Genomic DNA, 12,874 nt, shown 5'->3' on the forward strand with positions numbered 1-12,874 from the left:
GTAGCTGGGATTACAGGCACCCCCCACTATGCCAGGTGAATTTTTGTACTTTTTTAGTAAAGATGGAGTTTCACCATATTGGTCAGTCTTGTCTTCAACTCCTGACTTCAGGTGATCTGCCCGCCTTGGCCTCCCAAGGTACTGAGATCCAACCCAGTTATTTCAGCTTCTAAATTTCTCTGAGTTCAGGGATCCTGTCCCCAACACAAGCGGTCCTTTGCCTCATTTTGTTCTCCCATAAGGGGCAGATTGTTCTCCCTCAATTCCCAGGTAAGAATGACCCAGTGGCTCTGGGTGTCTTGTTGAAACCTCACAGCAGGTCAAGGTGAAGACAGAGAAGGCCAGGACTGAGCCTGGCCTGGGCACTGTCTCCTGGTGCCCAGGGTTGGGGCTGTTGCAATATCATCTGGAGACCACAGGCATCAGATGCCCCCAGAGATGAGAGCAGGAAAGAAGACCCTCTCCTGCCCTGAAATCTTCCACCCTGAGTTTAAGGGCATCCAGCAGGCGACGCTGTAGAAACACAAGCAAGCAAACAAGGAAACGCTTCCAGAAGTGGTTGGCAGTGGTGTTGCCAATCAACATATAAAACCCACACCCCTGTGGTCGAGGATGTGAATGCTGTGAATGTGAATTCTCCCCGTTCCTAAGTCCCTGTCACCTCCCCCTTTTCAGAGCAGAAGACGGAGGCTCATTTTCTGCCATCATTTCCGAAGCATTACCCAACCAGCACCCCAGACTCATCATCTGCTGGGAGGGCACTGGGCTGTGGGCTGTTCTCCAGGCAGGCCTGTGGGAGGACCCGAGAGGGATGTCAGCAATGACACCAGCTCTGAGAAACATGGGGTCACTGGGAGGGTGGAGACACCACTTACCCCTGCTCCTTCCAGCACCACCAAAGAGGAGGAGCCAGGTGGGAATGGAGGAGGGTCCCTGAGCTCCATGTAGCTTTCTGTGTCCCCCACCATTCTTCCTTCAGTGTTGACTGGGACATGGAGCCCCCATGACAGGGCCTTTTAGCCAGTACTGGGGATTTAGATGTGGACTGTGAGTTCTGCAGGTGGTGCTGGTTCCCACCCCTCTCCATTGCATCTTCCTAAGAGAAGCGAGTATCAGCTGGGATTTATCCCTTCCCATCCAGCCCTCATTGCTTACATTGTTATCTATCTGGAACCTGTTGGCACTTCATTTGCAACCCCAAATAAAATGTATCTTCCACTTCCCTTGCCCTAATTCAGATCCCAAATGCTCTGGTTCTGTATGTATCAAACTCATTTTTGTATTGTTCTCATTTCCCAAGTGTAGTTGCCCTTAAGGAATATTTGTCTTAAAATTCTTCTGCACACTAGTAATTCTATGACATTGTTTTCTCACTCTTTGGGGGAACTTTTGCTTCTACTATTAATAGCTGATCTTGTTTTCATTTATTCCCACTCCTGGGGGGCTAGGTTTGGTGTTGCTGGTGATGGTTGGGAAAGAAGAAATGCCTTCAAATCATCACTGGGATGACCAGTGGGCTGTGACCAGCAAGCTGGGAGCACAGATCTGGTGGAGTGGCCTCAGTAAGTAATAGACAGCAGGGCTGTGCCAGCTTCCTTCTGGCCCAGGGAGATCAAGTTCATTATGTTTCAGGGACCTGGTTCCAAACAGACCCCGTAGGCCCTGCAGGTTTTCTTCCCAACCTTCCTTTACTCCATACCCCCACCCTCCACCCCATAATATTACAGAAGGACACCTGGTCAGACAACATGATGCAACTTAGTTTTATTAGGACAGGGCTGGCGGGACTGGAGTGCCACCTTCTGGGCCAGGAGAGGCACTGGGGAGGGATCTCAGGGATGCCACCTGGCAGCTAGAAGCCACAGCTGCCCTCCACAGAGCGGCACTGCACAATGCGCAGGAACGTCTCGACCTTGTCCATGTCCTTCCGGAAGCAGTAGAGCAGCCCGTAGTTCTTGAGCAGTGCATCATTGTTCTGCGAGTTGACGTCAAACTTCCTGTAGGTCTGCATGAAGATCTCCCCAGTCCGGGGGCTGCCATCTTCCAGCCTCTGCAAAGTGAAGGAAGAGAAGGAGAGGCCAAGCGCTTGGACACTGTTCCCTCCCTCTCTCACTCATTCTTTTTCCTCCCTCCCCTCCAGGGTGTAGAGAAAGGCCTGGAGGATTCACTGGTGGAAATGAAGAATAAGCTGAGTTCTCTTGGGTCAGGGCCTGACTGCTAAAAAGAGAGCAGCAGTGATTGGGGACCCCTGGTGTCACCCTCACCCCCATCAGAGTTTGGATGCCTTCCTCTAGGTCCTTCAGGTACTCATAGACGTCGCTGTCTGAGACACCATACAATAGGCTGTTGGCGAAGACACTTCTGAGGAACTGCACAGGCTCGAACCAGGACTGGATGAGCAGCAGGGACATGCGGAGCAGCTCTAGGTTCTGCAGGGGAAGGACCGGCAGTGGGTGGGCTGCCCGGGGGCTTTGACCACAGGCCTCCCCCCTCCCTGCCTGCAGAGAGGGTGGGCACTCACGGATTTCTGCTGAGTTTCCTTTTTGCTGGCGGGTGTCGGGATAGACTCTGAGAAGCAGAGGGAGGTCTGGGGGTTCTGCAGGAAGGAATACTTCTGTTCCTTCGGGATATAGGCTTCTTCCTAGGAGAAGGACCGCCCACCAAGGTCTATGCTGGTGACCAGCTCCCACTCTTACTTTTCTGGGACCTCTCTCAGCCTATGCTCATCTGCCTGCATCTTCACTTCTGAAACAACCCTGAGCTCCTTCGTCTCCTCCCATTACTTCCCAGCAGGGGAAAGTCACTCCTTCCTGCCACCCCTGATGGGCACCCATTCCCCAAGAGCTTACGAACTCCTGGTAGGTGTCAAAGGCCAGCTGGTGCAGGCGATGGGCACGGAGCATAGCATTGTCCAAAAGCCTGGATAAGGGAATTGTTGGGAAGGCACCGGCCTCTCGAAGCTGGGGCAGGCAGAGCAGGGTGAAAGCCAGGAGCAGGGATGTCCAGGAGCCTGGGAAGAAACCGGAGGGGAAGGGAGGGAGCCGGAGAGCAGGGGCCAGTGCTATTGCTCAGGGGCTGGATTTAAAAAAAATTATTATTTCTCTGGGACCAAGAACAATCTGAGATTGGCTTAGATGGCGATACCCATATTCAGAAGTACAAAACCTGAGGGTTAGTCCCCCTGGTCCCATCTACAGGGCGCCACCTCTCCCCTCAGGACATATAATGCCAAAAGGGATTTTAGGGACCCTTACCTGCAGCCATTGCAGCTAGGTGAGCTGTCCACAGGACTCCGAGTGGTTTGGGGAGTTTGGCCTTGGGATCCTGGAGCTGGTCTCTTGTGGGCCCTTTTATACCCTGGCCCCTTCTCTCTCCCTACTTGCCCCTGTTTCTTTGTACATTTATGCATGGGACCACTGACGTGCCTGTGCTAATGGATAATTTAGAAGCTTCTCCCACACACTCTGGTATCATATCCCCTGGCTTGTCATCTTTCCCTTCCCACCGTCACTAGCGCTCTGCAGAGAGTGTCAGCCAGAGGCACCACCCATCCTGGCCTCTCTTTAAGGGGTAGGTGGGTGCCCTCTGGCAGCATGCCATGCTGGCCAACCTGAAGGCGGGAAAGGATGTCAGGATAGCCATTCCTTGAGACCCACATGGACCCCATCCCACTCTCTATCCTATCCCTTTCCTCCTCCCTGCGTGGTTCCCCTCCACCCACCAGAGAGAGTGTGTGCTGGGAAAAGGGGCCAACCACAGCCAATAGATTCTGGGGGTTCTGGGCAAGATTCAGTCCTGAATTCCACTTTGGCTGAGCTCTCCTGGGCCCGCCTGAGGGAGCTGAATGCAGTGTGAACACTGACCACTAGAGGGAATCAACCCCATACTGTGCCCTCCCCTTTTTCTGAGCTTTGGGGGTCCCAGGTCTGTGGGGACAAAGAACCCAGACTCCAGGTATTGCCCCACCTCCTTGAGCCTGTAGCAGAGATACAAACCAAGAAGCAGAAGTCCTGGGAACAGACACGGACCACAAGCGCTTTCTCCCATAGCCCTGAATCCATCAGAGAATCTCAAAGTTGGAGGAGCTCTTGAAGGTTTGAGCCTCCTCCCCGGCTTTGGAACTCAGAAAACATCCCGCCGAAGGATGCCCTATGCAGCCATGGAAACCCCTCCTCCTTTTTCTCCTCCTCCTTTCCAGATCTGTATGGAGCTTATCCAGTTGCAGAGGGCCTGCCTGTGCATTCTCACATCTGACCTGCCACTTGTCTGTGAAGGAGCTATTATGACATCCCATTTCACAGATCAAGAGTCTGAGGCTCAGAGAGACTGACTTGCATGAGCTACCTCAGCCAGGATAGCAGAGCTCCACAAGCTTGCTCTTCCCACATTGTGTCATTCAAAGTCCTTTCTCCAGGCCGGGCAAGGTGGCTCACAAATGTGAGCTAGCATTTTGGGAGGCTGAGGTAGGTGGATCACTTGAGGTCAGGAGTTTAAGACCAGACTGGTCAACATGGCAAAACTCTTATCTTTACTAAAAATACAAAAATTAGCTGGGCGTGATGGGGCATACCTGTAATCCCAGCTACTTGGGGGCTGATGCAGGAGAATCCCTTGAACTGAGAAGGCAGAGGTTGCAATGAGGCAAGATTGTGCCACTGCACCCCAGCCTGGGAGACAGTCCAGAAGTCCATCTCAAAAAAAAAAAAGAAAAGAAAAAGAAACAAAGTCCTTTCTCCAGAACAGGTAGTGTGGTGCTACTCAGTTTAGTTAGCTGAGCTGCTTCTGCCTCTTCCTCCTCCTCCTCCTCCTCCACCTCCTCCTCCTTCTCCTCTTTTTTCTTCTTTCTTCTTTCTTCTTCTTCTGAGATGGAGTCTTATTCTGTCACCGAGGTTGGAGTGCAGTGGCATGATCTTGGTTCACTGCAACCTCTGCCTCCTGGGTTGAAGTGATTCTCCCGCCTCAGCCTCCTGAGTACCTGGGATTACGGGCACCCACTCCTATGTCGGGCTAATTTTTGTACTTCTTTTTTTAGAGATGGGGTTTCACCATGTTGGCCAGCCTGGTCTCAAACTCCCCCTGACTTCAGGTGATCTGCCTGCCTTGGCCTCCCAAAGTACTGAGATTACATGTGTGATCCACCACTCCCAACCCAGCTATTTTAGCTTCTAAATTTCTCTGAGTTCAGGGATCCTGCCTCCGACACAAGCAGTCCTTTGCCTCATTTTGTCCTTTCATAAGGAGCAGATTGTTCTCCCTCAGTTCCCAGGTGAGAATGGCCCAGTGGCACGGGGTGCCTTTTGGAAACCTCACAGCAGGACAAGGCGAAGACAGAGAAGGCCAGGACTGAGCCTCCTGTTTCCTGGTGCCCAGGGTGGGGCTATTTCAATATCATCTGGAGGTCACAGGCATCAGATGCCCCCAGAGATGAGAGCAGGAAAGAACACCCTCTCCTGCCCTGAAATCTTCCACCCATGAGTTTAAGGGCATCCAGCACGCCACGCTGTAGAAACACAAGCAAGCAAACAAGGAAACGCTTCCAGAAGTGGTTGGCAGTGTGTTGCCGCCCAACATTGAGAACCCACACCCCTGTGGTCGAGGATGTGAATGCTGGGCTCTGCCACCTCCCTCTTTTCAGAGCAGAAGACGGAGCTCATTTTCTGCCATCATTCCTGAAGCATAACCCAACCAGCACCCCAGACTCATCATCTGCTGAGAGGGCACTGGGCTATGGGCTGTTCTCCAGGCAGGCCTGTGGGAGGACCCGAGAGGGATGTCATCAATGACACCAGCTCTGAGAAACATGGGGTCACTGGGAGGGTGGAGACACCACTTACCCCTGCTCCTTCCAACACCACCAAAGAGGAGGAGCCAGGTGGGAATGGAGGAGGGTCCCTGAGCTCCATGTAGCTTTCTGTGTCCCCCACCATCCTTCCTCCAGTGTCGACTGGGACATGGAGCTCCATGACAGGGCCTTTTAGCCAGTGCTGGGGACTTAGATATGGACTTCAGGCCATGGAAGAAGTTGCCGTTGGAATGAGGGTGTCAGGGGCCTGAGCTGGGGACCACTCCATAACTCCACAGGTGGACACAGGGGTGGCGAGGCTCCCCAGACAAGTTACTGCCAGGAACACGTGGGACAAGCCAAGGGAGGGGAGTGTCTCCTCTCAAGTTTCCATTTCTGTAGACCCCAGAATTATGGTGACTCAGAGGACTCTAGAGAGCCCTGGGGAAGCACCTTCACAAAGGGTTACCATTGCAACCGCTGGACCAGAGGAGTGAACTGAGGCCCACACGTGTGGGTAGAAGTCAGTGACTTTTTTCTCTAGTGTGAAATCTTCCCGGGGCCTGGAGCAATGGAGGCCACATCCACAATTCATTGCTATTAAAAAGTAATCTTTGAATTAGACTTGGGATTTTCCTAACAGTACTAGGAAGTCACCCGCTGTTGGGGCATCACTTGGGGCTGTATCCCTGGCTCCTGAAGGCTGAGACACTACCCAGCAAGGGCCCCGCATGGCCAGGGGGGCAAGGCTGGGCTTCACACCTCTGACCTCAGTCTCAAAAGGCTCAGGATACATCTCACAATCATCTTGTTTTTTTTTTAGACCCTCTCTTTATGATTTTGGATTCATGAATTTCTCTGTGTTTGGAAGCCTTCCTGTGACCAACCTCAACTCACTCTAGGGTTCTCTGTGCCTGCTGTGGAAAGTCACAGATCTGCTATTGATCCTGAAGTGGTGTCTTTCAGGCTTTGGGATCTCCTCAGATTCAAGACTGTGGGGTCACGGATGATCACATTTTTCGGAGCCATACTCACCCAGTCTTAGGAACAGCCTTTGAGGGACTGGTGGGTGCTCCTTCCACTCCCACTTTGGGTGATTTGAGGCCCACCCTTTCCACCTGCAGCTCTGTTCTTTCTTCTTTCAGATCAGCGGCTGGTTATCGCATCCAGGACATACTGTACCTCCTTTTGGCTTCCAGCGTCCTTTCTGTGAGTCTTGGTACTGAGTCAATGACTCTGCTCATTGGATTAGGGTATTCAGAGAATATTATTTGGGGATTCCCAAGGGTTTTCCTAGGGAAGGTGGGGAAGATGATCAATACTTCTGCGTGTCCACCATGTGCTTGGCACGCTACTGAGCCTTAGGGATGTGAGTCCCACTTCATAGCTGAGGATACTGAGGCTCAAAGAGATAAGGTGGCTTGCCCGGAGTTCTCCCAGTTCCTAAGTGACCACGTCTTTCCTTCCATGCCAAGATCTTTAGAAACCTCATATAGTGAAGATGGTAGCACTTCTAGGCATAGACAGAACTTGCCTCAGTGCAAAACTAGCAGGACAGGGCTCAAGCCTCTGCACAGAGGACGTTCCATGAAGATGGGGAAAACTGAACACAAGGAACATCAGTTGCAGAATGAGGTGTCCGTAGGCATTAGGAAAAGTGGTAGAAAACAACGACCCAGTGTAACTTGGTTTAGTGAACCGAGGCACATCATGCTGCAAATTTGTATTGCACATTTCAGTGTACATCGTGTTTCACTTCCTGTATCTCATTGGACCCTTAAATTTGCCACATGATATGGCCAGGGGGTTCAGGCATGGAGGAAGGGCCTTGGAAGCCTTGTAAGAGGAGAGGGGCAGGCACAGTTCTGTTTCGGTGGGGGTATTGTCTACACTGGTTGACGATCTCTGAACAACCAATAAGTATATAACCATCTACCTACCTGGACATGCTAAGTAATTTCACTTTGGGGATTATTCTCCAGGGAGACAGTCCATTGACAGAGAAGTGAAAACCATCAAGGTATGTCTAGTAGTTGTAGGAAGTCTGGGGTGCTTTCCTGATGGGGTGCCTTCAGCTGGATATAGCCTCTCCTTCCTTTGACCTGTCCCGTGGCTATTTGTACATGTTTTATTTCTCTTACCAGACTCTAAGCTCTTTGAGGCTGGATTTTTGCCTTGCATCTTTTCATTCATTCATTCATTCATTCATTCATTCATTTATTCATTCATTCTTCTACATGTGTATTCACTGATTCAACAAGTAAATTGTTGCCTATAACATGTGCCAGACATGGTACCAGGCAGATGGGCTTACCTAGATAAAGAAAATATATGATCCTTTCTCTTCTGGAGCTAATGATCTACTGGGGACAGATAAGAGCAAACACATAAATATGTAATGGTAAAATAGAAATTTCTAATTGGAAACATTGCCATGAAGAAAATAGCTAAAATATGGAGGGAGAGAATAAGCCAGGAGGTGAAGGGATGAGGCAGCTGGCACAGCCCCAGGCCCAGAAATTTGACAAGCATCTACTAAGTGGACCCAACACATGAGAGGACAGTGCCAAGCAAAGAACTCAAATGTCCAACTGGCTGGGCATGGCCAGGTAGCCAGTGCTGTGTCTGGACGTCCTCCTACTGGTATAATTATTTTAAAATAACAAGGACAGAGCAGGGAGTGGTGGCTCACGCCTATAATCCCAGCATTTTGGGAGGCGGATCATCTGAGGTCAGGAGTTCAAGAGCAGCCTGGCCAACATGGTGAAACCCTGTCTCTTCTAAAAATACAAAAATTAGCCAGGCATGGTGGTGTGTGCCTGGAATCCCAGCCACTTGGGAGGCTGAGGGAGGAGAATCTCTTGAACCCAGGAGGTGGAGGTTGCAGTGAGCCAAGATCATGCCATTGCGCTCCAGCCTGGGTAACAAAAGCAAAACTCCATCTCAAAAAATAAGTAATAAATAAATAAAAAAATAAAATAAAATGACAGGAACTTGAATTTATGAAAATATGTACATGAGCAAAATTAAATGCACAAGGCAGTGTGTTCAAGTTCCCAGGAATTTGTTTTTCTTTTTGAGATGGAGTCTTGCTCTGTTGCTCAGCTAGAGTGCAGTGGCACTCTCTTGGCTCACTGCAGCCTCTGCCTCCCAGATTCTAGTGATCCTCCTGCCTCAGTCCCCCAGTAGCTGGGATTACAGGCACGCACCACCATGCCCGGCTAATTTTTGTGTTTTTAGTAGAGTTGAGGTTTCGCCATGTTGCCCAGGCTGATCTTGAACTCCTGACTTCAGGTGATCCACCTGCCTTGGCCTCCCAAAGTGCTGTGAATACAGACGTGAGCCACCAGGCCCAGCCCCCAAGAATGTTCTATATGGACTCACAACTTACAGAACTGGAACTCCCTACGTCCCCTCCTGCCATGTGGGGAAAATATTAGGTCTGGTGGGGGTGGGAATGCCTTTAAAAAAAATGTTGAAAATTGTCTTAGGATCAGCCTAGTGTGTTTTAACAAATTACACTCTGAGTTAATTCCAGAGATAATGCTCATTAATTTTTGTTCTCTGCAGTCACCTGTTTCTAAGTAAAGGCTTTGGGTGGGAGAGGCAGGTGTCCCAAAAGGAAGGTTTGTGATTGTTTGCAGCTGAGTCAATGACAGGACCAGAGGATGACATGCCAGGAGCAGCTTGGAGACTTGGGACACACCCAGGAATGTCACAGATGTGGGCTCCGAATCCACTTCTTGAGGCCAACCAAAGAGAGCAGACAGGGATTGAAAATACCACATTCTGAAACGGCATTTTTTTTTTTTTGAGACAGAGTCTCGCTCTGTTGCCCACTCTGGAATGCAGTGGTATGATCTCAACTCACTGCAAGCTCCCCCTCCCAGGTTTAAGCGATTCTCCTGCTTCAGCCTCCTGAGTAGCTGGGATTACAGGCATATGCCACCATGCCTGGCTAATTTTTGTTTTTGTTTTTGAGATAGTTTTGCTCTTGTTGCCCAGGCTGGAGTGCAATGGTGTGATCTTGGCTCATTGCAACCTCTGCCTCCCAGGTTCAACCAATTCTCCTGCCTCAGCCTCCTGAGTAGCTAGGGGTATAGGCATTCACCAAAAGGCCTGGCTAATTTTGTATTTTTTGTAGTGATGAGGTTTCTCTAGGCTGTCTTGAACTACCAACCTCAGGTGATCTGCCTGCCTCAGCCTCCCAAAGTGCTGGGATTACAGGCGTGAGCCACTGTGCCCAGCCTAATTTTTGTATTTTTAGTAGAGACAGGGTTTCACCATGTTGGCAAGGCTGGTCTCGAACTCCTGACCTCATATGATCCACCCGCTTTGGCATCCCAAGGTGCTAGGATTACAGGCATGAGCCACAGCACCTAGCCCTGAGATGGCTTTAGAGACCCCTCTGAGAAGCCTCAGCCAGGCCAGACACTAAGGGATGAACACTACATGTTCTTGCCACCCCAACAGCACCCAAATAGCCACAGTTTTTTGTGTTTTCTTTTTCTCTCACCTCTGATTCTGCTGGAAAAACACCCGAAACCTCCGGTCAGATCACCCCAACCCTAGCAGCACCTGCAGCAAGAGGGCAGGAAGTCAAGCTAGAATGGAGGAGGAGCCACCTGTGCTTCAACCAGGGTCCCCGGGGAGGAGCTGGATTCCCCCAGTGGGCAGTGGGGCATGTGCCCACCAGGGGCCTCAGAGCTGTGTTCTGGGGAGGGGCGGGCAGGGGGCAGCTGCAGAGCTGGGATCCTGGAAGGATGGCACAGTGGCTTCCTCTGGAGGGTGATCGGAGGCCCCCTACTAGGCCCTGGTAAGAAGGGGTGGGGCCTTTGTGGCCTCGGACTTTGTGAACACGGGAAAAGCAAATCCCCTTTCAAATCACAAACATTTGAAGACAGCCAAAGTTGTCCCTGGATTCCTCCTCCTTAGGTTTGAGGTCTTACTGCCGCAAGGCCCTTCAAGAGAGGCGGCCGTGGTGCAGTGGGGAAAATGCTGGATTTGGTCAGAAGGTCTAGGGGTGATTTTGGCCAGTTAATGGTAACTTCCCTGGGCCTTGATGTCCTAGTTTGTAAAAATCAGATAGTGTGACCCTCTTCCAGGAACATCAGGCAGGGTGTAAATGCAGATGGATATGTTCAATCCATTTTTCTTGCATTTAAGAGGTGCTCAATATATATTTGTTGAACCTAATAAAAGCTTTCGGTTCATATTCTGTGTTCTGATTTTGTGGTGGTGATATAAATCTATACATTTGCTAAAATTCTGTATACCCAGAGGAAACAAACTCAATTTTTTTTCTTTTTTGAGACTGAGTTTTCCTCTTGTCACCCAGGCTGGAGTGCAGTGGCATGATCTTGGCTCACTGCAACCTCCGCCTCTTGGGTTCAAGCTATTCTCTTGCCTCAGCCTCCTAAGTAGCTGGGATTACAGGTGTGAGCCACCACGCCTGGCCCGAAATTTTATTGTGATGATTTTTTTTTTACAAAACAATGTCTGGTCCAAATTTTTCCTTCGGATGCGCTTTAGGGTTCCCATTTTGCAGATAAAACAACCGACACCTGAGATGTCTCTTGTCCCCAGAATTAGTACCCAGCTATGTTTCCATTGCCTATGAGAGTTTTGGGAGTACACAAGACAGACATGAGGTCTCCCAGAGCATAAGCCCTTAAAACAGAAAAACAGACCAGGGAGGGCTCCTACATTAAACCCATGAAGTCAAGCCCTTTGGGGGTGTCTGGGGGGCGGGGGCGAGGCCTATGCTCAGATGATTTTCTGTTAACAAGAACTTCAGGCCGGGCGCGGTGGCTCATGCATGTAATCCTAGCATTTTGGGAGGCTGAGGTGGGTGGATCACTTGAGGTCAGGAGTTTGAGATCAGCCTGGCTAATATGGTGAAACTATCTCTACTAAAAATACACTAACTAGCCGAGCATGGCGGCGTGGGCCTGAAATCCCAGCTACTCAGGATTACAGCTACTTGGGAGGCTGAGGCAGAAGAATCGCTCAAATTTGGGTGACAGAGGCTGCAGTGAGCTGAGATCGCGACATGCACTCCAGCCTGGGCGACAGAAACTCTGTCTCCAAAAAAGAAAAAAGAAAAAAAAAAAGATAATAATAAAATAAGAACTTCAAAGTCTCAGGGAAACTGAGTTGTTCAAAGGTGTTAAAAAGTGTTTAGGTAAAGCCAAGGCTTTCCCCAACCCAGGGCAGCCTCAAGCAGTAGGAGACCCTGCCTGGGGGAGAAATGAAGCCTCCTCCCACCTTCTACCCGGCTGCCTAGGTCCCTGGTGGAGGTAGGAGGACGGAATTAGTGCCACTATGCAAAGCAGCAGGAAAGGAGGGCTTCGGCTCAGTAGAGGCTGATGCCAAAACAATCCGGCTCCCTACAGAGGCCCAGAGACCGGAGAAAACACAAGGTTTGCCCGGCTTGGCCCAGCCTTACCCAGGGTGGTGGAGAGACTGACCTGAAACCGCAGATGTGGGTGTCTGCCCCGCCGACCCCACCTGGAATTCCAGAGGCAATCTGGTGAAAATCGGCACTTTTCTCACTAGTTTCCGTGTGCTAACCTTGATTCGCCAGTAAAACTGGCAGCTCCCCAATCATAGGGGCTCCCTATGAATTCCATAGGGGAATTGAATTCCCTATTGTTGTTTTGGCATCAGCCTCTACTGAGCCGAAGCCCTCCTTTCCTGCTGCTTTGCATAGTGGCACTAATTCCGTCCTCCTACCTCCACCAGGGACCTAGGCAGCCAGGTAGAAGGTGGGAGCAGGAACAGCAGAGAGGCTTCAAAGGATTCCCTCCAGGGTCAACATGAAGTGGAGCACAGCCTGCTGGGAGGGGGCTTTGCACTTGCAGGTTGATTGCACTTGGCCTCCCAGGTGGGAGCTGTTCCTAGGACTTCCCATGGCTGATGGGCTGGAGGGCCCTAGGGGCCATTGTTTGAGGACCCTGGGAACATAGGAAACCTCTGATGTGAAACTGGGAAAGTCTCAGTCTCATGGCTGAGAACCCCAAGGCTTCACCATACAAAGCCCCACTCTTTAGATCTCACTCTTGATGATGGCTTCGCATCAAGCTTTCCTAG

At 50.6% G+C, this 12,874-nt stretch overlaps 1 protein-coding gene across 6 annotated transcripts; it reads right to left on the reverse strand.

Annotated features, from left to right (window-relative positions):
* Positions 1-1,749: 1,749 nt before the first annotated feature.
* Positions 1,750-4,202, reverse strand: GH1 (growth hormone 1). 6 transcript variants are annotated; one of them, XM_078370921.1, is made up of 5 exons: positions 3,255-3,326; positions 2,850-3,010; positions 2,522-2,596; positions 2,265-2,429; positions 1,750-2,050 (listed from the first exon to the last, which is right to left on the reverse strand). In XM_078370921.1, the coding sequence occupies exons 1-5, from the start codon at positions 3,262-3,264 to the stop codon at positions 1,853-1,855; spliced, it is 609 nt and encodes a 202-aa protein (XP_078227047.1). In that variant the 5' UTR covers positions 3,265-3,326; the 3' UTR covers positions 1,750-1,852. The 6 variants fall into 6 exon arrangements, with proteins under 6 accessions (XP_078227047.1, NP_001277275.1, XP_035153740.1 ...); NM_001290346.1 differs by having other exon boundaries at positions 1,751-2,050; positions 2,522-2,641; XM_035297849.3 differs by lacking the exon at positions 3,255-3,326 and adding an exon at positions 3,996-4,202 and having other exon boundaries at positions 1,752-2,050.
* Positions 4,203-12,874: the final 8,672 nt, after the last annotated feature.

Source organism: Callithrix jacchus, chromosome 5, assembly GCF_049354715.1.
Source record: "Callithrix jacchus isolate 240 chromosome 5, calJac240_pri, whole genome shotgun sequence".
Lineage (NCBI taxonomy): Eukaryota > Metazoa > Chordata > Mammalia > Primates > Cebidae > Callithrix > Callithrix jacchus.